At 41.0% G+C, this 21,211-nt stretch overlaps 2 protein-coding genes across 3 annotated transcripts; one reads left to right on the top strand and one right to left on the bottom strand.

Moving 5' to 3' along the window:
* Positions 1-3,551: 3,551 nt before the first annotated feature.
* Positions 3,552-15,051, top strand: slc12a9 (solute carrier family 12 member 9). Of its 2 annotated transcripts, XR_014601888.1 has the most exons (15): positions 3,552-3,831; positions 4,757-5,006; positions 5,385-5,519; positions 5,630-5,767; positions 5,905-6,207; positions 6,320-6,427; positions 6,908-7,019; positions 7,226-7,383; positions 7,469-7,551; positions 7,652-7,776; positions 8,552-8,744; positions 9,009-9,183; positions 10,348-10,494; positions 10,691-12,012; positions 13,160-15,051. XR_014601888.1 is itself a non-coding variant. In XM_084073236.1 (14 exons), exons 2-14 carry the CDS (start codon positions 4,796-4,798, stop codon positions 11,542-11,544), a joined length of 2,742 nt encoding a protein of 913 aa, XP_083929362.1. In that variant the 5' UTR covers positions 3,552-3,825; positions 4,757-4,795; the 3' UTR covers positions 11,545-15,051. The 2 variants fall into 2 exon arrangements, 1 of the variants encoding a protein (XP_083929362.1); XM_084073236.1 differs by having other exon boundaries at positions 3,552-3,825; positions 10,691-15,051.
* Positions 15,052-16,024: 973 nt separating this feature from the next.
* On the bottom strand, positions 16,025-21,211 carry hsd20b2 (hydroxysteroid (20-beta) dehydrogenase 2; the record flags this gene model as incomplete). Its single annotated transcript, XM_084074241.1, has 11 exons — positions 16,025-16,168; positions 16,656-16,805; positions 17,625-17,690; positions 17,807-17,888; positions 18,045-18,079; positions 18,231-18,272; positions 18,397-18,464; positions 19,377-19,487; positions 19,603-19,678; positions 20,270-20,316; positions 21,115-21,211. The coding sequence occupies 11 exons, from the start codon at positions 21,209-21,211 to the stop codon at positions 16,025-16,027; spliced, it is 918 nt and encodes a 305-aa protein (XP_083930367.1).

The raw sequence follows: 21,211 nt of genomic DNA, 5'->3' as shown, positions 1-21,211 counted from the left end.
GCCTACCAAACGCGTAGGCTAATACAGCTCAATCACGCGATAAATGCTCGCAAAAGGATCTCATAAGCACAAATAAACCACACCCATCCCTCTTAAAGACCCCCAAACCCCTGTGCGACTCTGCAGCTTTCCACAGCACACTGCAGCTTGGAGAACCTTTATTTGAAATTGCAGCTAATTTCAACAAAATGAGTTCTTTATCCACGAGAAATGAAAACCAACAATGAGGAATTATCCTCAGATCTTCTTTTATTACATGCCTCGAAGACTTGGAGTAGCACCTCATAATAATTACTGTAGCACATCATCATGATGATCCCTGGAGATGCTACCCAAGGCTGAACTTTTAATTATCCTTGCCTTGATGAGTGAGGGGTGAAGTTAGGCTCTTGAAGCAAAATTATTTCCTAATGTAACTGACATCTATCTATCTATCTATCTATCTAAAATGAAAATAACATTATGAAATTTGGTTGTTACATAATGTACAAAAGTTCTATCCAAATGCAAGACTACCAAAGATGAGTGTACTCATTTCAGTCTCAAAATGTAATGTTAGTGTTGCTGCATGCAGTGTTATTATAATTGGTTGATAACCTATTGCAGCAAAAGAAAGAGAGGAATCACAATAAAAGCATGATGTGAAAATGTGGAAGGCCCATACTGAAACACAGAAGCACAGACACTGCTATAGTAGGGAATATGACTGTCCCCTCTTTAGGAAATGGGGTGTTGCTGGCAGCAGTATGTTACTGTAGGCTAGTGGTGTTACAGGGGGCACCTCCAATCACAGATGTTTTGTTAGGCTCAGAACCACCACCTTCCACACATGCTCTCAGTACAGATGAAACCCATTGGCATTCAGTGTTTTTCAACCTGGGGTCCAGGCCCCCTTGGGGGAGTCTGTTAAACACAAGTACATGCATGCATGCCTGCACACATGTGGGGGGTCTCAGCTTTTGCACCTGGAAGAGTGGCCACATAGGGGTGGAGAAGAATGGGCACTAGGGAAAGCTGGGCACCAGGCAGACTGGGCACTGGGGAAACTGTATCCGGTCACTGAAGGGCTTGTACAATTTGTTGAGGAATTCCAAACATCTGACTTTTGGTCCATCAATAAACGTGCACCAGAACTTAAGACTGTTTGCCACAGTCAAACGTTTTTTTTAGATGTAGCCTACAGCACACAGGTAGTGGCCGCTCAAAGTCTCCAGGCAGCACTGAGTTAGGTAATTAACATTCAAAATGGGTTGGGTTGAGTTCCCCTTCAATTCAAGACACTTTGAGCAGACCGATTTATAAGTAATGTGGTATCCTAGCCCTCTAGGCTTAATGAAACGGACCTGAGTTGCAACTTGGACCACTACACCAAATCCAAAAATAGCTGATCTACAAGCTCACATGTTGTGAACTTGTAGATCTTCTATTTTTGGCTCATTGGGGTTCAAGTGGTTAAACAACAAAGTGTCTGACTGGCACTGGCAATGAAACCTCATATGTATCTAATGTGGCCTTTAGGGCCCTATTAGGGTGCCTTTAGGGTGGCCATGGCTGAATGAGAGCATAGACTGTAGAGAGGCCACCTGGGAAACAGAAGGTCCCATGTTTGCGTCCCAGCCCTGGTCTATGTGTCGAAGTGTCCCTGAGCAACACACTTAACCCTATAACTGCTCCTCGGGCACTGCGCTGCCCTATACACCATATTCACAGGATCGGTTAAATGCAGAGGACACATTTATATTTGGGCACATACACTGACAAATACATTATTATTTAATTATTATTTAATTATTATTAAATAATTCAACTTAATAGCATACTTTAATAAGACATGCATAAAATACACTTATACTTAAAGACACTTAATTTAATTCAATAATTAAACGTAATGCTTAAGCCGTAGTTGATTGTTATAGGCTACTGTAACAGTTGATTTTTTATAGGACTACTACTGTCCGAACCAGGTCTCTCTTGAGACTCATCTCTTGAGACCATGTCATGTCTCTAGAGATTTAGCCTACCTAAATAAAATATAATACAAATCAAAATTACAGACATGTACATTTTCACAGGGCCCACTTCTTCCCTAAAAGACCCGATTCTCTGAGAATAATGAGTTTGTAGGCTAAGTTTTATTGTATCCGGCCTGGCGACCTCTCCCTCCATCATTGGTAAAACAATGACATCTTGTGTGTAGGAGGAATATGCACAGTCAAATTTAAATAGGCTACATTTATACATATATGCTGGCAACAATATTCACACCCGTAAACCAGGGGTTTTCAACAGGTGGTCCTCAACCCCTAGGGGGTCCTCAGAGATACTGCAGGGGGGCCACCAAATCTTTGTGTGATAGTTTTTTTTTATTTTGTTATTATATTAACCACTTCACCCTAGCATCCCTATTCTGAGGAGAACTTTAGTCAAAAATAGCAGATCTACAAGCTCACAACGCCTCTCAGTGCATGGCCTAGCTTGTGGATCGGCTATTTTCGGCAAAGAGGTTTGGTGTAGAGTAGACAGACGGAAAAAAGAGCAGACCGAGTGAAAGATCAAGTTTACTATTGACTTGAGTAGGTTTAGGTGATTAAATATCTGAAAATACACATTAACATGCCACAATTATAGTGCTGTCAAACAAGTCTATGAAGCTATCTGTGAAAAGGATCTGCAAAACTATTTTTTTATACAATATTAGCTGTTTCATCTCTCTCTCTCTGGGTTAAGGGGTCCTTGCTCCTTGGCCTGAAAAACGTTGAAGACCCCTGCTCTAAACATAAATGCGTCATTACGACCACTTTTTATTTTACTAGGCTATTTAAATGAGCTGAAAGTAAACTTCTGGTAGTGTGGGGTACAGGGGGCGTGGTTAGCCTACACCTTCGTTCGTCAACATGTATGTGTGGTATTTTGATGCTCGCGCCGACAAGGGTCGATCTACAAGCTCACAATGCGTGGCGGACTTGACGTGCTGTGAGCTTGTAGATCGGCTCTTTTCGGCGTGCGACACCATCGTACGGGGCGGGCATATTACAAATCGGTCTTTTTTACCATACCCTCCCATTTTTGGCAGAGTCACATGAACAATGACTGGCCTCCAAGGTTGCCATCTCGGCTTATTATAAGCGACTTTGGGCTTGTTATTCTGTAAAGTTGTTTGTAAATATTTAGTTGCGGTTGCTTATTTAGGCTTGTTTCCATTTTTATTTTAAATTATTATTTAAACCAGTCATTCTCAAACATTTGCATGTCAAGAACCCCACAATTACGTGTATTTGTCCACGGACCCCCATCTGAAAATATTTCATGCCAGAAAGCAGAGACCCCAATTCAAGATTATTTTTTTCAAATAGCAGGTGTACTTGTACGTTGTGAGCTTGTAGATTGGCTATTTTCAAATAGCCAATGTAAATTACATTATGTAGCCTAATGTGTTTAAAGGGCGAAGGGCTCGCTTCTTTTGGGCTTGTTTCCATTGACCTGGTTGCTTGTTTTTCTCGCAAAACCTGGCAACACTACTGGCCTCCCGTGACACCTTTTGAACAAACTAACCAAGTGGAGGAGGCTCGTCATGTACAGTGTACTGTTATTGGGGCAGAGAGACAGCAAGAGCATCATTCAGTGCCCCTTGGCTTAGTTATGCATTAACTCTCTACCGTACGATGTTGCGCACTTCTGTTGGAGATCTTACTTAGATCAGCATATTTACATACTCTCGGATCACACATTAATGACAATTATTTATTTGGACTGTCTGCAGCTGGTCGACGTTGAGTGAGTTTTTTGTGAGGCGGAAGTGGATGAGCCCTGTCCTACGGACTGGAGGTGCGGGTGAGTTCAGTTGATTGTGTGAAGCAGTGACAGTCTGAGCTACTTTATAAGATATAATGCTCATTCATCATGCTTTAATGTTTCATTTTTAATTATGATATCTGCATGCAAGGAAGCACTTTTAATGGGACTGTTGCTGTTTTAGTTACTCCACTGCGCCCCCTACAGATCTTGTCAATAGAAAAATTCTATTGACAAGATCTGTAGGGTGCGCAGTGGAGTAACTAAAGCATTTTCCCATCCGGTGAAAAAAAAGAACAATCTGCCCAAAAAGTGTGTTTTAGACGTGAGGTGGGGAGCTCCAAGCGTCCCCACTAAGGAAAACCGTCTTTGTTTTGGTGATTAGTGAAAGTGTATTTTTTATTTTTTACTACCGACGAGAGGCTGCGCATTCTGCGCTACCGTGGGTGTGCGGGCAACGGCTCGAAAGTAACATAGCGTTAAGGAGAACTCCCTCTAACGCTATGGACCAGAGCTACTCTAAAACATAAACATTGTACGCATTGGTACAGTACTGACTGTACGACTTTTATAGCTTGGCGTGTGTGCGAAACTAATGTATGTTCTTTTTGTGCCCGACATGAATATACACGCACACTTTGCCTTTATCGTCATTGTTTTTACGTAGGTGGCCGCTGACGTAAAGTTTTGTATTTGCTCCACCCAACACGTGACATGGTAGTGGGTGCTGTTATAGTGCATGGTCTCCAGTCCAAACTGGGGTCTGGACTCTGGAGATCCTCCAGATACCATCCGGTCTTCAAAAATAAACAATATTAAACTTTGATAAGTAAGAACAATGAGATAATGTGCAACTATATGCAGATTGTGAAATGCTTGTTATCCTAGAGGCTTTCATCTGTTGAAAAGTCTGATATTCTTTTATGGTTGAGCCCCTTCCTCACTGGCTGGTTCCCTTTCACAGGTCAAAGGAGAATCAAGAAGTGACACCCTCTGACTCACCATGTCAAACGAACACACACCCCTGCTTACGGCTGGGGTGTGTGGTCTGACCCCATGCCCTGGAGTGTGTGGCATGGGGTCTGAGGCAACCCCTGAATCGGGGTCTGGGACTCAGACAACAGATGAAGGACCCCGCAAACTGAACACCTTCTTTGGGGTGATGGTCCCGACCATTCTGTCCATGTTCAGCATTGTGCTCTTTCTGAGAACTGGTGAGTAAGGAACATTAAAGCGCAGCATTGTACTCTCTCTGAGAACTGTTGAGTAAGGAACATTAAAGCGCGTGGTTCTCAAAGTTGAGTTCAGAGACCCCCAGGGGTGTCAATGTTGAATTTATTTGAAACACCACAAATCTTGTATTGTACTCCCTGGCACAAACTATTTTCAGATGGGGGTCTGTGGCCACATACACATTCAGGTGGTCTTTGACATGAAAAATGTTTGAGAACCACTGCATTAAAGGGCCTTTTACCTTATTTATAAATAGGCGAATACTGGGTTGATCCACTGACAAAAGTGGATATTATGTCTTCCTGGAAAAAACATAAATGTGTTATTATGCAAATCCTGACGCAATCTCTCTCTTCTAGGGTTTGTAGTTGGTCATGCAGGCCTTATCCAGGGCCTTGTGATGCTGCTCGTTGCCTACACCATTGTTTCTCTTACAATACTGTCCATCTGCGCTATCTCAACTAATGGTGCTGTGCAAGGAGGCGGAGCTTATTGTATCCTTACAGAGCATTACGATATCATGTGAGTCATATGACTATGATGATAAAATTGAACAGATGTATTCTTGTCCTTTGACTCATATCCCTTAACGAATCTTCATCAGTTATGATCAGTCGGTCATTGGGCCCTGAGTTTGGTGGAAGCATCGGTTTGATGTTCTTCTTGGCCAAAGTGTGTGCATGTGGAGTGTATGTACTTGGTCTTGTGGAGGCCATACTTGACATATTTGGTGTGGATCCTGGTAAGTCTTGAAACATGTAATTCCATTGACTATGTCAATTATCACCTTTGTTATTAACCCAAGAGTGTTCAGCTCCACTAGCTACATACTACATAATAATTCTGTTTCATTCCCATGGTCCTTTCCCTCTACTTTAGAGTCATCTGTGTCAGAGGGGGTACGTGTTCTCCCCCAGGGTTACTGGTACACAGTGCTGTACGCCACCGTCATCCTGCAGCTCTGTCTGCTGGTGTGCCTGGTGGGGGCGCACATATATTCCCGCACAGCGCTGTTCATCCTGGTGATTGTCACCATCAGCTTGCTGACAATTTTCATCAGTCCCCTGGCGGTCAAGCCCCGTGACTTTGTCATCACCCACACGGGACCCGGCAACCAGACCCGCCATTACAATGTGAGCTACACCGGCTTCAGCGTTTCCACACTGAGGAACAACCTAGGCCGTGAGTAACTGGTAACATTTGTGTTGGTGGGCGGATATTAATGCACATGTTTACACACTTATACATTTAGACCAATAAAAGTCTAAGAGTACTTCCTCATTTCTCTCAACAGCTGGGTACTCTTTGGACTACAGTACTAACTCGGTCATGTCATTCGCCACTGTGTTTGCCGTTATGTTCACCAGCTGCACTGGAATCATGGCCGGAGCCAATATGTCAGGTAGAAGGCGAAGCTTGTTGACTCATTAAGCCTGAGTTATGATTGCTTGCAGGTGAAAATAACCGATCTACAAACTCACAACAATGCACCGTGCGTTGTTGGCGTGTAGATCAGATATTTTACTATATTTTACAATTTACTCTGTAAGGTTGAAATGTTTTCTCATGACTTTATAAGGTTGAAGCTGTATTGATTTCACACTGATATAAGTGGATATAGTTTTATTCTTAGGGGAATCTTGTGCCAACCTGTCTACACTAGCTAGCCTGTTACTAGCAGAGAATAACTACTTTTCTGATAGCGATAGGTTTGTGTGATGAGGTATATACTTTAGATTTTATATGAAAAAAAAGCTAAATTCACAAAGATGTGTTCTGTTAAATGAAACATGCTAAAATAATTAAAATAATTTAATTCACAACAAACAAGCAAAGCAAAACACACCCTAATATGTTGTCTTATTTACATGTGTCTCTGAAGGGGAACTGAGGACCCCTAGTGTTTCCATTCCTAAAGGCACCATCATAGCAGTGTTCTACACCTTCACCGTCTATGCCCTGCTCTTCATCCTCGTCAGCGCCATCTGCGACAGGTCTGAAAGCAGTAGTTTTTTTAAAAGATTTATTTATTGACTTGTGTACAAGTACATCCATCCATTGTTTGGTCTGAAAGCACTGTTGACATTGTTGTCAGATAAATGATGTTACATGTTAATATTTCAAAATCCATTGATTGGTTAAATCATCCTGTGCCTTGAATATACACAAATGTATGTATGGTTCCTCCTTTTTTTCAAAGGGGCCTTTTAACTCAGGACTATGGGTTCTTCCAGAGGATCAATGTATGGTCACCATTTGTCACCATTGGGATTTACTGTGCCTCCTTGTCAGCTGCCATGTGCTCTATGATCGGGGCGTCACGTATTCTCCACGCTCTTGCGTTGGATCATCTCTTTGGTAACGATTGGTAGCCATTTTTTTGGTATTGTTTCCTCCCCTATAACAATAAATATTCTAAAAGATATCCTTGCTTTCTTCACAGGTTTGCCATTAGCCCCTGCTGCCATCATATCAAATTCAGGTAATCCATGGGTGGCAGTGCTGTACACATGGGGTATGGTGCAGGTAAGGAGAACCGTTGAGCTATGCAGCAACATGTTTTCAAAGTATTAAGCATTACGAAAAGGGATTCCATTATGTGATTTTGGTATTGTCTCTGTTACAGTGTGTCGTGTTTGCTGGCCAGCTCAATGCTATAGCTGGACTAGTTACTGTTTTCTACTTGCTTGCCTATGCTGCTGTTGACCTGGCGTGTCTGGCACTCGAGTGGGCATCTGCACCAAACTTCAGGTAACCTGAATTAACAAAGATTGCTTTCTTGGTTGAAGTAATGGGGAAGTTGGATTCTGCTTTCTTGGTTAAAGCAACGGGGAAGTGGAATTATGCTTTCTTGGTGAAAGTAATGGGGAAGTGGAATTATGCTTTCTTGGTTAAAATAATCACCGCCAGACTTCTTAGTTGCTTTGACCAGAACATTTCTGGGTCTCAAATTATAATTGTTGAAGTCTTAAAAAGCATTAAACTTTAATTAAAGAAATGGTGCAAGAACCCTGTATGTGCATCCAAATCAATGGCTGTTTAGCATCCTTAAAGATTTCTGACCCAATCGTGTTGCTCCACCATTTTTTATTTTGTGTGAGTTATACATCACTAATAAGAAAAAAAGTGATTAATTTTTTTTTGGTGTAACTGAGATTCAGCGAAAACTGCAACCCAATTGTCACACACTTCAAGTTCCAGCTGTGATTGGTCTACTTTTGAGGGGACAGACATATATACTATCTGTATACATGCAGACAAACCCTGTTCTAGAGTCTAGAAGTCTACAACTACATCATAAAAAGATGTATTTTCAACGTAACCACTTGAACCCCCATCATCCATATTGTGGGGGCAACATTAGCCAAAGAATAGCCGATTTACAAGCTCACGACACGTCGCAACGAGATTTGGTGTAGAGGGGAAAAATAGTCCAGTTTACAAGTAAAGGGTTTACGTGGTTAAAAACATGTCGACAAAGCATTTATAAATGTACCACTGTTCTCGCTGTCTTTTCTTTGTACAGACCCACCTTCCAAGTGTTCTCCTGGCACACCTGTTTGTTGGGCATCGTTAGCTGCCTGGTGATGATGTTTGTGATTAACCCAGTCTACTCATCGGCCAGTATCGTCCTCCTGCTGCTGTTGCTTCTGTTCCTTCACTACAGAGTTCCCACCAGCAGCTGGGGTTACATCAGCCAGGCCCTCATTTTCCACCAAGTACACAGTCAATCCTAAACGTTAATTGAACTCTGAGAGTGTAAAAATAAACACAGTATTTACACTCTCAGAGTAAAAAATCCTCAGAGTAAACTCTGAGGATTTTACTATACCGATAAACACCCACACACACTCATAATTCTTTTTATGAGTTTTTATAGTTTTATAGTTTATAGGGTTTTTTATATAGTTATATAGTTTAATTACATATAAATGTAACTTATTGCAATGCTTTTATTCTTTCTTACCACCTCTGTTGTTCAGGTGCGTAAATATCTGTTGATGCTGGATGTGAGAAAAGACCACGTAAAGTTCTGGAGGCCACAGGTATTGTTGATGGTGGCCAATCCCCGGTCATCCTGTCAGCTCATCCACTTTGTCAACCAGCTGAAGAAGGGAGGGCTGTTCGTGTTGGGCCACGTCCAGCTTGGGGATCTGGGTAATGTTTGGAAAATGGTCTGCCCTAGGCATCTCTAGCCAATAATGCTTAGTTATGATTCTTATCTTTGAGCCAGTCGTTGTGATTGCAGTGGCCTGTAAACGCAAAATGGCCACCTGCTATCCCATTTTACACAAATGTTTTGAATTCTATTTATTTTTTATTTCTGAATGTCCATTTGAAACACCTTTGAAATATTTAGTGCAAGTGTGATTACCAGCGTGTTAGTGTTGAATGTCTCTTGGGTCACAAGAAAGCTTTAAATTTGCATAGGTTAAGAAAATACACTGTGGTTATAGGGGTATTCTACTCTGTTTACTTGCAACATGAACTTTTCATTTTTTTCCTGATTAGTTCAAGGCCTTTTTTGATTGGCTGTCAAATCTAATCTATAGCTAGCCTACAAGCCATGTTAATAGTAATGCCATTCAAAACATGAACTGTTCATGCTGCCTGATTTGACCTCTTGTCTCCACACGGTGGCGACAAAGGAATGTATAAGAAGCAACGCAACAAATTGTAACATTGTTACAGTTCAATGTTAACAGAACCAGCCCTCTGTTTTTAGTGCAATGTTACATATCGTCTGCCTATCGTCTGCTATTTTGGTGTGTGGCTTTTGTGTTACGTTTTGTGAGACCTGCATTATTAGGTTAGTTTAGCCAACTTGCAACATATCCTGTGTCTTTTTTTCTTCTCCTTCTACCAAACAATATTTGCACATCAAATCCAAACTGGTAGTTTAAGTATTGTCCTTTTTTTTTGTATTGTCTGTGTCCGTTTATATAGCATAATTCAATAATGGTTCTCCAAGTATGGTCCGAGGACCCCCAGGGGTCCCGAGGGGGTTCCAGGGGCTCCCAGTAAAATAAGACATACTTTACTTAACCACTTTAACCCTATCCTATACTTTGGATATTAGAAAATAGCTGATCTAAAAGGAGAATTTGACATTTTAATTTAGCAATTACAAAAGTTTGTAGAGTGACATTTGTTTAAAAAACAGGTGGAATAGTTTTGAAGGTTTTTAACTCAAATCTTCTCTTATGGGGGTCCCTTGCACAAAATTTAAATATATATCAATTTGGTTGTCCTTGACATGAAATTGTTTGAACCACTGGTTTATACAGCGTAAGCAATCTGCTTCCCTTTACTGTGTTTCAGACACCCTGCCATCAGACCCAGTCCAGCAGCAGTATAACTTCTGGTTGACTCTAGTAGATAAACTGGGAGTGAAGGCCTTTGTGGACCTGACTCTTTCACTTTCTGTCAGGCAGGGAACACAACATCTGCTGCGCATTACAGGCCTGGGTGAGCACATGGACTCTCTTTCCTCCTACTTTACTGCTGTACTCCAATGCCCATACTCCTATGTGCTGCACCTCCTTTTGGATTATGGCAGTACTGTCAAGACCAAAATGAAAGAATCTGAGTCAGCCATATCACTTTCTTTATTATTATGTGATTATTTTTACTCACCTCCTTACTCACCTTGCATCCTTTCCAGGTGGAATGAAGCCCAACACCCTTGTCTTGGGTTTCTATGATAACTGCACTCCTGAAGACTACTTCCTACAAGATACTGCATTTTGCGACTCATCAGCGGGAAAGGGAAGTGATGGGGACTACAATTTTGGGGTTGACCTGCCGTCATTGCAGGCTCATTTCGCCCCCGTCCGGCATGTGGAGAGCCCTCGTTGGCTAACTCCGGAGGAGTATGTCGGAATCATATCCGATGCCATTAAGATGAGCAAAAATGTATGCCTGGGCCGTTACTTCTTTCAGCTGGAGGGGGAGGGCAGGGACAGCAAGGTCGATGGGACGGACAGAACCATTGACGTCTGGCCGCTGAACCTGCTACAGCCGGGGAGCCGTGACTGTGTGGACGTGTGCAGTCTGTTCCTTCTCCAGATGGCGTGCGTGCTAAACATGTCTAGCCGATGGCGCCACGCGAGGATGAGAATCTTTCTCAATGTGGAGAGCGATTCCAGTGACCAGGGCTGGGTGGTTGATGAGGAGACCTTTCGTGAGCTGTTGAGGAAGCTGAGGATTAGAGCCTCGATAAAGATCGTCTCATGGGACGCTGTGGTGCAACACTATGGCTCGAGACAGGGTCAAGCAGGGGAAGAGAGCTCCACAGCACCCAGCCAAGCTCTCTCTGAAGAGTTCCTCTCGGCAGTGAACTCCCTGCTAATGGAGCACAGCTCCCAAGCTGCTGTCCGCTTCCTGTACCTGCCCCGCCCCCCGGCTCAGTCCACACTGTCACAACAGTACTTAGCCCAGCTGGAAGCACTGACCCACAGTTTAGGCCCTACGCTCCTGATTCACGGTGTCACCCGAGTCACATGCACTGAACTTTGAACATAGAGCTGTTTCTGGCTGTTGTTACTGATTTAGTTTCTTTTTTTATGAAACGGGTAGATGCTATACTTGCAGAACCATCCAATGACTTGGCATACTTATGTATAAGTATGCTTTTTGGTTATTTGGGAAATTATTAATGAATAGATTTATATATAAGTATGCAGTAGTACTGATATATCTGTATACATTTGTACACATTGAACTTATATTACAGTAAGTGTAGGGAAAGACCACAGTCAAGCACATTAATGTGCTGTATGTTGGCAATGTCTGTGGTGGTAATTCCTGTGTATGGAATATTGCTGTATGCCTGTGTTAGCCTTAACGTCTCCTCACTCAAAACACAAATATTGACATCACTCATATGAACTTATGCAGGACTAGTAGGACATTAATGTATAGATGTGTGCATTTTGTGTTCAGAAAAGAGATTTAATTTAAACATTTCAGTTTGTGGCTGTTACTGTGTTAAGTTATTGTCTCCGCCAGGCCGAAAGGCATGGCGAGAGAGTATGTTTTACCCTCCGTCCGTCCGTCCGTCCGTGTGTGTGTGTGTGTGTCCTGTCTGTGTGTTAACAGCTAATCTCCGGCACCGTTGGCCCGGTCGCTGCGAAACTGTGCACACCCACTCCCTGGATGCCAATTCAGAACCTCTGCCCCACATTTTTCACATGGGCCTGTTATAGCGCCACCAGGAGGCCGATTTGTGCAAAACCCATTTTTTCTCATTACACCTACAGCTTTTAACCAAACGTCATGCAAATCGGTACACAGTATCTCTATAGTCATGTGATCAACCCGGATCTGTCCGATTTCCCATATTGCATCCTCATTGGCTAAGGTTGGCTTCCAAAGTTTGCAGGATTGGTCCGTTTTGAACAAACTGCCTCCAATCATGAACGCAGCTTGCCATTTCCATAAAATTGCACACGCACATTCCCACAGGCCGAGGAAGAAATGCCACTTGAACATTTTCAAATCAGCCTCATGGTGGCGCTATAACTGGCCGATTTGCATTTTTAACTATAACTGCACCGATCTGCGTGAAACTTTGCACGCACACTCCCTAGAGGCCAAGGAAAAACATTGGACTGCATTTTTCACATCTGCTTTTTACAGCGCCACCAGGAGGCCGATTTATGTAAAATACATTTTTGGAGATTATTCCTTCAGATTATGTCCAAAAAACACGCAAATTGGTACACTGCATCTCCATAGTCATGTGATTCTGATGGATCTGTCCGATAATTCATATTCCATCCTATTTGGCTTACAGTGGCTTCCAAAGTTTGCAGGATTGGTCAGTTTTAAACAAAATGCCTCAAAACATGAATGCAGTGTGCAATTTCCGTGAAAGTTTGCATGCAGATTCCCACTAGGCCGAGGAAGAAATGCCCCCCTTTTCACATTCACATTGGCCTTTATAGCGCCACCAGCAGGTCTAATTTAGCAAAACACATTTTTGGAACAAAATGCCTCAAATCATGAATGCAGTGTCATCCCATTGAAAGGCCTAAGAAGAAATGCCACCCTTTTCACATTGGCCTATTATAGCGCCACCAGGAGGCCACAATAACCTACCTGACCTGGCGGAGACCTGTGCTCCGAGGAGCACTTTTTCTAGTTTTTTATCTAATCAGTGTTTTCCTCATTTCTGGCATCATTGCAGGTTGCCAGATCCTAATGTTTTTTTTTTTTTACTTCATGAATTGTTTTCTGTTCCTGTATTTTCTGTACAGTAATTTTGAAATTTGATGTCTTCTTTTTATGTTGAATGTATTTACATGTGTCTGTACACTGCACAGTGAACTGTTCTTACGGTTTTGTACATTTGAACACCTGTTTGGTAGAATACCAAATATTTTGTTGCTGGGTGTATGTGTTATAAAGCCATTGTTTTGTGCTTCAAGTTAGAATACCAAATATTTGTTGCGGGTGTATGTGTTATATGTACTTTCTTTTGTGCTTCAAGGCAGTCCCAGGGATAACTGCAGTATAAATCTTGGCAAGACTGCACAAAATTTATGTTGTTTGTGTCATGCTACTGGCACTTTGGGACATCCAGCCGTCTATCAATGACAGCTTGTTAACCTTAGTGGTGGGGATGAGATTTTAAGAAACCAGTCTAACTGGCAACTCCATGATTGCATGACTAGAGAAAAGTGAAACGGCATTTAAACCAAGGCCAAGATGGAGTGTGTTTCAAGACCACTGCATTTAAATGCATACTACGAGTGCCTAACCATAACTAAAATGAATTGCATCACACCAACTCCTTGCCTAAACTTAATCGTACTAACAATGCCATGCAGCCTTAACCTAAATCATTGTATTAAGCTACATCAAATCCATGCCTAAACAGAACCAGCTGTAAATTGCAAGACATGCAAGGTGTACTGGGGAGGAAAACATGGTCATCTCTACTGCCATACTATGAAGAACCTGTTAGCAGCCTGCTTTCCCCTCTGGTCAACGGCTCGGGGCTTTTATTAAATGAGTGGTTCAAAAGTTATGACATATCTTAACACAGCAATTGACCAGGCCAAACAATGGACATTACAATATGTATATATATATATAAATGTATAGTTTTATCAGAGCAAGTCATGGGATCACAAGATCGAACTAGTTATTTCTCTAGGGAGCATGAATGTGCTATTTGATGGCAACGTATTTGATAATGAGTTTTGTGAGGCTGGTACTTGAGGAAAGATTGTGAGGTGACTTGTTTGCAAGTGCAATTTTTGGCCCCAGTATGGCTCTAGAGGTAATGCCATGGGGTCACTAAAACCAGTAGGCTTAATTCTCCACCGAGCATGCATGCACTCAGCAACCTTTCATGGCAATCCGGACATTAGATTTTGATATATTGTGTGCAGATGTGAGTCTGGCCTAAGGGTTGTGCTAGAGGGAAGGCCATTGGGCCTCCAAAATAAGAGGGTTTATTCTCTGGGGAGTGTGCTCCCCAGATAATTTTAACTTAATGGCTATGCACTCAGTAGATTTTGAGATATCTTGTGTGGAAAAAGCCTAATGTGGCTAGAGCAGATGTTCTAAAACCTTTCAGCTCAAGAGCCAAAAGTTGTATCTACAAGCTCACCCCGCATATCATCACAATGTTTAGATCAGTGTGTAGATCTATTTTCACTATTTGTGAAAATTGTGGTGGAAAAATGATTTAATTATTTTATTTCTGAAAATCATTGTTCAAAAGCTTTTTATTCAATTATTTCCTTTTCTGTTGCAAAAGTTATTTACTTGCAATAACCTATTTTATGTATTTTAAGTGTCGGAGGGATTTGGAACGACAGCCATAGAGCCGCTACAGTGTGGTGTTAATGGTGAGTGAGTGAAAGTGATATGATTCTGAATCAGTGTATATTGTTATGTATAGTATCTATTTACATGGGACCTAAAACAACTTAAGTCATATCAGTTGTATTATCTAACTTCACTAGAGGATCTAAATAAACATTGAACAAAGAGTTCAATTTGTGTTTGGTAGATTATGTCTCTGTTGTAACAAAGCTTCTTTGCAATAACTTATACAGTTGGAAAGCCTTCCCTTTTAAATTGTGCCCCATTTTTAAGGAACATGCATTTGTGGGATGAGCAACTCAGCTGAGTATGGTTGTGCCCATGCAAGATTTGTTAAATTGTTGCTATTTACTTTGAGCTGCCTGAGATACCCATGATACTATGGTTAGTTAGGCTACCTGTGCTGCCCCCATTTGTACCCCCAGGTGCTGCCAAACAACTTTTTGTTTGATGTTTATATATTGCCTTGGACTGGGGAAGGGAATCAGATTAAGACATCCTGGCAGGTCATTCTATTTTGGGGTGTGTCCTGTATGTGTCATGGTTAGTTCTCAATACTTGAATATTCTTTATATTTGCCTATAGTCTACTAACTAAAAACCGTGATTAAACTATTGTTTATTTAAATTAAATAGTTGATAGGTAATTATCTTCAAATGCCATGTTAGATATGTAAAACCAACTACAGTCAAGCAAACAATACAATTAAGTGAATAATGTTGTATTTTGTCTTTATTTTTGAAAAACTGACACATAACTACATTCAACACCAAAATGAACTGTTATCAGAAAACTTGTTCAATATTACAATATACAATAATTCTAGAGAGAACGAAGCAACCAGGGTTCTCCCTGGAGACGTATAAGTCAACAGTTTAAATAGTAAACGTTGCTCCTGGATCAGACTATAAAACAACATAAAACATCAGCTACAAAAATGGGAGATCCGGGGACTCAAGGTTGAAAAAAAAGTATTTATTTAATTCACCAACATGTTTAGACCAAAAGCGGTCTTCAGCACTAATTCTAGCTGTCATTTCTCCACACACATACAAGTCTAGATGTTAATCGTTAGTAAAAACTCTAAACGTATTATATTATCCAGTGTTATTACATTATCCGGTGTTACACATCAGTAACAGGAAACTGTGTGCAGGTGTTACTCCAAAGTTTTGTCCTCCTTTCCTTTGGACTTTGCAGCATTATCACCCACCATGGATTTTTGTCTAATGTTATCTAGTTTTCTGACAAAGAAGGACGAAAGACGAATCCAGTCCGGCAATAATATTGACAGAGCAAAGTGCTGTAGGGTGATAAGAAGGAGACATAAAGATAATTGATAATTTAACACTATTTTATACTTTGTCGTTCACAAGGCAAAAATTGTAGATCTATGAGCTCAAATCAGAGCTGGTAGATAAGCTATTTTAGCTATTTAGAAAATGTTTGACATGTTATAAATGTTTTTGAATATTTTTTTAAACTCAATTTATTTTAACCACTTGAACCCCAGCATCCATATTCTGGGCAAACATCACCCAAAAATCTACTGGTCTACAAGCTTTTCTACAAGCTCACAACGTATCGCGCTGCAATGTGTTATTGTGAGGTTGTAGATCAGCTATTTTTACCGAAGAGTTTGGAGTAGATCGAAAAAGAACGCACCAAGCCCTGCAACTCTGATCTGTTTGACTAAATAGTGCCTATAAAGACATGGCCAAAATAGTGATGCCAGGTTGAAAGTGGTTAAGTCAAAGAAAATATGTGTGTCTGGCAGGTGTCCCGCTGACCTGAAGAGTATGAGAGAGACAGCCAGAGGTATAGCTGGAGTAGCCCACAGTGTTCAAGGCCTCACGGGCAAAGTCCTGAGCAGTCTTGACGAGGAGATTGGACGGGAGGTTTCTAGTCATGTTGCTAGACACCACTACGGGACATACACACTGCGGGAAAACAGCGTGAGGACATTCATTACATTGTGTCTTAATCCTTTCTACTTGGGCAAAAACACAGAGTACGTTCAGGACTTCTCTTTATGGCAGTAAGAGCAATACTGTATGTTGAGAATAAACAGTATATTTTCTAAATCTGGAAAGTAGAAACATTAAAATCTCCTTACAAAAGGAGTCAAATGCAAGGATGTGGGGCCTTATATTGTTATTAGATTGAATACCTTTTGTCTTATGATACTGTATGTTCTGACCATCTGAATACTATAGAGTCAAGATGCCATGACAACAGGCCTGATATCATTTGTTTAGTGTACAGCTTGGTTCCATCATGACACAAGCAAGTTCTGTTAATAATCAAACTGATAAAAAAAAGGCTTTGAAGTGTTTCAACTATAGCCACCCAAATGAGTTATCGGTACAAGTGATATTGCACTAATTGTATATCTGTTTGTGAGGTCATTGTTTATCCCCAATATCAGGAAGGCTTATTTGACCTTTGAGACAAATAAATAAGTCAACATCTCAATGTACAAACACACTCAAATATGCCAAAGGAAGCCAAAGAAGACATTTAAATATTATTATAATAATTATAATATTTTTATGAGGGGCTGACAAGAGTACAGATCTAATACACTGTCCTTAGTTGCCATAACTTCATGTTGAGCTTTCTTGTTGCATTGTTGGTCAAATTACCAAGCAGGTTCTCTCTATGCAGTATACTATACTCCAAGGGATTGCTGTGACATAAATCATTTGACTTTTGAACGTAGATTTAGAATCAGGACAAGGTGCAGCAAGGTAAATTACCTGAACAGTAACCCCCTTAGACTTGTACTCTGAATGCAGACTCTGCGAGAGATATGTAACGAAAACCTGCAAGATGAAAGGCTTTCACAGTCAAGTTACACTGAAGGGTGACTTGTTTTTATGTGATTAGTTCACCGTGTACAGTATTTGAGCGTGTAAATCCAATTTTGATTGGGCAGTACCTTAGAGGCAGAATAAAGAGACAGCAAAGGCTGTGGCCGGGTTCCTGTCTCAGATGAAATATTTATTATCAGCCCTGTACCTCTAGGAACAAGAAGGGAGAGGGAGAATAATGAACACACACCCAGGTTGCTTTTTCGTACAGTACAATATCACATTCTTTGTAAACACGGTAGACCATCACGGAAACTTTAAACCATTCATACATTATCACATTCACTGTAAACAATATGACAGTACCTTTCAACCATTCCCGGGAGAACCAATCTTGTCATCTAAGAAGTAACGACAATGGCATTATCATCTTTATCATGAACAGAAGCATGATTGTTTACAGGTACAGAAGAACCATGCACCCAAACACATCACACAGTCAAATAAACACACAGTCATACTCGATACACTTGCACATGTAAACATACTTACCTGGGAGACAGACAGCGTGTTACAGTTGATCAGCTGAGTGATCTAGAGTCATGAGAGACAGCTTACAAACTAGAATGGTATGTCACATTTGCATAATTCTTGATAGGCTATTGATGAATACTATTTTAGAGACAGATATTATTGATAAAATTGCATTGAATCCTACCTGTTCGGGATGGGGTATGTCAAGGAAATATGCAAAGTGGTCAGCATATATCATTCCCACATTGTTAACTGTGTATGAGTTTAAAAAAAAGAGAGACAACATGACTTAATTAAATAACATAGATCAATGTTGATGACCATTCTAAGGTCTATAAGATCTAAAGTCTATCTCTCCATGGCTTGGCGCTTCACTTGGTGCTTCATGTCTAATCTGGCTTTTGTGTGCACCCAAGACAGTTTTAAGTTGCTTGATTCAATATTTAGATAATTGATATTAATTTGACCAAACACCTCCTATATAAGCCCATTGAACTTCAAACTCCATGTTAACTGTTAGACTAAATGAAAACACGCGATCCTGCTTCTGATGACTGATATTGTCCATCTAATGCATGCATTCTTTGATACATTTTTTCATTTTAAATGTCTAACTTAAGATTGTCATTAAGATTAATGATTGTTTAAGTGTTTTAAAGTGAAATACACCTTTAACTTCTGGAATGCTCTCCCCAGGTCTGCTCCAGTCCATATCAATTCCTGTTTATATTGCCTTTCCTTCTTTCAGCTGTATATGTCATTGTTGTTGCTGTTCTTTTGTCTGTATGAACAGTCTCATCTGGATTTGTAAAGTGTGCTTGGGCGAACTGAAAGTCACGTATACATTAAATGTATAAGTGTAATAATAATAATAATAATAACAATAATTATAATAATAATAATTGTTATTGTTATTATTGTTATTAAGGTCAATCTTTAGATTATAGCTCTTTTCAAACTACATAACATAGATAGAGAGATTGTCAGGCAATCAGAAGGTCACCGGTTCACCTCCCGGGTCTATATGTGTCGAAGTGTCCCTGAACCCCTAACCCCTTCCCCCTGAGCACTCATCATAACCATCATGCTTGGTGAAGCTAAAACTGAATTACCTCAATGCGATTAATAAGGTATAGAAAAATGTTTCTCAAAAAAGTTTTATACCTAGGATTCCAATTTGTAGGCCTTGAAGTCCGTCAGCTATAGCGGGGTAGATACCATGGCCCTCTGTGAAATCTGTCTGGATGATTTGGGTTTTCCGCCCATATTTAACCTCTGAAACAGATAAAGCATACGGTACATGTGTTATATGTTCTCACGTTGCACCAACCACTGTATGTAAAGAGCAGAGAAAATGACACTCCCCATCAATTACCTTCTCTTTACTTACCAATCTCCTTAGCAACCATGTGAAGCTTATATGTTGATCTGCTTATCAAAACGACATCCAATCCTCTTCTGGCTAACTGTGACATCACATGTAGAAACACAGTTTCGGTCATGCTTTATGAAGAATCTTAACAGTTGAAATCTCAAATCTGTAATCTTGTGTCATAACAAATAGCTATTAATGTCTGCTGTCCGACATCCCATTGAGAGAGAGAGTTATGTCACTCCAATAGACTTCCTTGATGGCGTGGTATTTCTTTATTGTACTACCACAGGCGTCTAAATATTATGCTGTGGTATTGTATTTGACGGGTTGGGAATGAGAACACATTGTTGAACCCCATTCATCAGTGTATATAAAGCATATTCGATACATGATGGACCACGTGATCACGTCCCGGCGAGGTCAAAGTGTTGTAACTCTCTCTTTCAATCATTCTGCCCAATATTAATACTTTCTCTCTCAGCTCTTTCGCTTTCTCTCTCTGTCTCTCTGTCTGTGTGTGTGTGTGTGTGTGTGTGTGTGTGTGTGTGTGTGTGTGTGCGTGCGTGCGTGCGTGCGTGCGTGCGTGCGTGCGTGCGTGCGTGCGTGCGTGCGTGCGTGCGTGCGTGCGTGCGTGCGTGCGTGTGTGTGTGTCGCCTCTAGAAGAAAGAGCTCAGACCCTCACCTCAATGGCGTAGGCTTTACCAATCCCAGCGGTAGCACCTGTTACAACTGTACAAATGAGATAGTATCAACAGAGAGAATTTCAGTTTAAATCATTTTTACCCCTTTTTCTCCCCAGTTATTGGATACAATTAATTCATCCCCGTGCACTAGGCCTATACTGTATACTGTACTGTGTGTTGTTGTCACTGCTGTTGTATACTGACTCACTGGCCAGTGAGGAACCCCCACCGGGAGGACATAACGCCTCCGCCTATTACTCCATGTTGACAGGTGCCGCCCCAGCACCTGTAGGAGTACGTGCAGTGACAAATATGACCCTCCCTGAAGGGCTTCCTTGCCTCGAACACAGGTCAATTGTGTTTGTGACGCTCTATAAAGCCAGATGCACCGCGTTGATTTGAACCCCTAGCCTTGGCAGTGGTGGGCTGGTACTTTAGACTGTGTCACCTCAGTGTTGGGGATCTAACCGCCAAGTATTGCAGCTGAACATGTAAGATTATAGTCAAGTACAAAATGCAAGGCTAAGTGGCTCTGCATTTACAGAAATCCCCCTCCTGTGTACAGCAGATGATATCAAGGACATCATTTATTGAATAGGAATGTGAACTGCCTGTCACAACTTTGATCAACTGGCATGAGTTACAACCACTATTTTGATAATATCAGAGAGTAATGCCATTTAAGTCTCTGTGGCTAAGGAATTTGCAGTCATCTTCAATCTACAGTAACATGAAGCATTTTAAAGACTTTTGTTTTGCATTCATTAATCAATAATTTGAGTAGAAACCAGCTACAATCGTGCACACTTTTCCCATAAACACACACATTTCAATCTTCCTTTACCTGCCCATTGTCCATACTTCTTTAAATCCACTTGCCAGATCTCTGATAGCAAAAACAGTCTCAATCCACACCAACATGTCCAGGTCAGTTTCAGCAT

The sequence above is a fragment of the Gymnoscopelus microlampas genome (assembly GCF_963454915.1).
Source record: "Gymnoscopelus microlampas genome assembly, chromosome: 12".
NCBI classification, from domain to species: domain Eukaryota; kingdom Metazoa; phylum Chordata; class Actinopteri; order Myctophiformes; family Myctophidae; genus Gymnoscopelus; species Gymnoscopelus microlampas.
The sequence above is the reverse complement of the archived record's forward strand: the minus strand, read 5'-3'. Positions and strand labels throughout refer to the sequence as shown.

Bases quoted from the DNA above. Each gene is read 5' to 3' on its own strand.
- slc12a9 (XM_084073236.1), top strand. From the start codon at position 4,796: ATGTCAAACGAACACACACCCCTGCTTACGGCTGGGGTGTGTGGTCTG. The intron at 5,520-5,629 runs GTATCCTTACAG...AATCTTCATCAG, and splicing joins GCAAGGAGGCGGAGCTTATT to TTATGATCAGTCGGTCATTG. The intron at 10,495-10,690 runs GTGAGCACATGG...CATCCTTTCCAG, and splicing joins GCTGCGCATTACAGGCCTGG to GTGGAATGAAGCCCAACACC.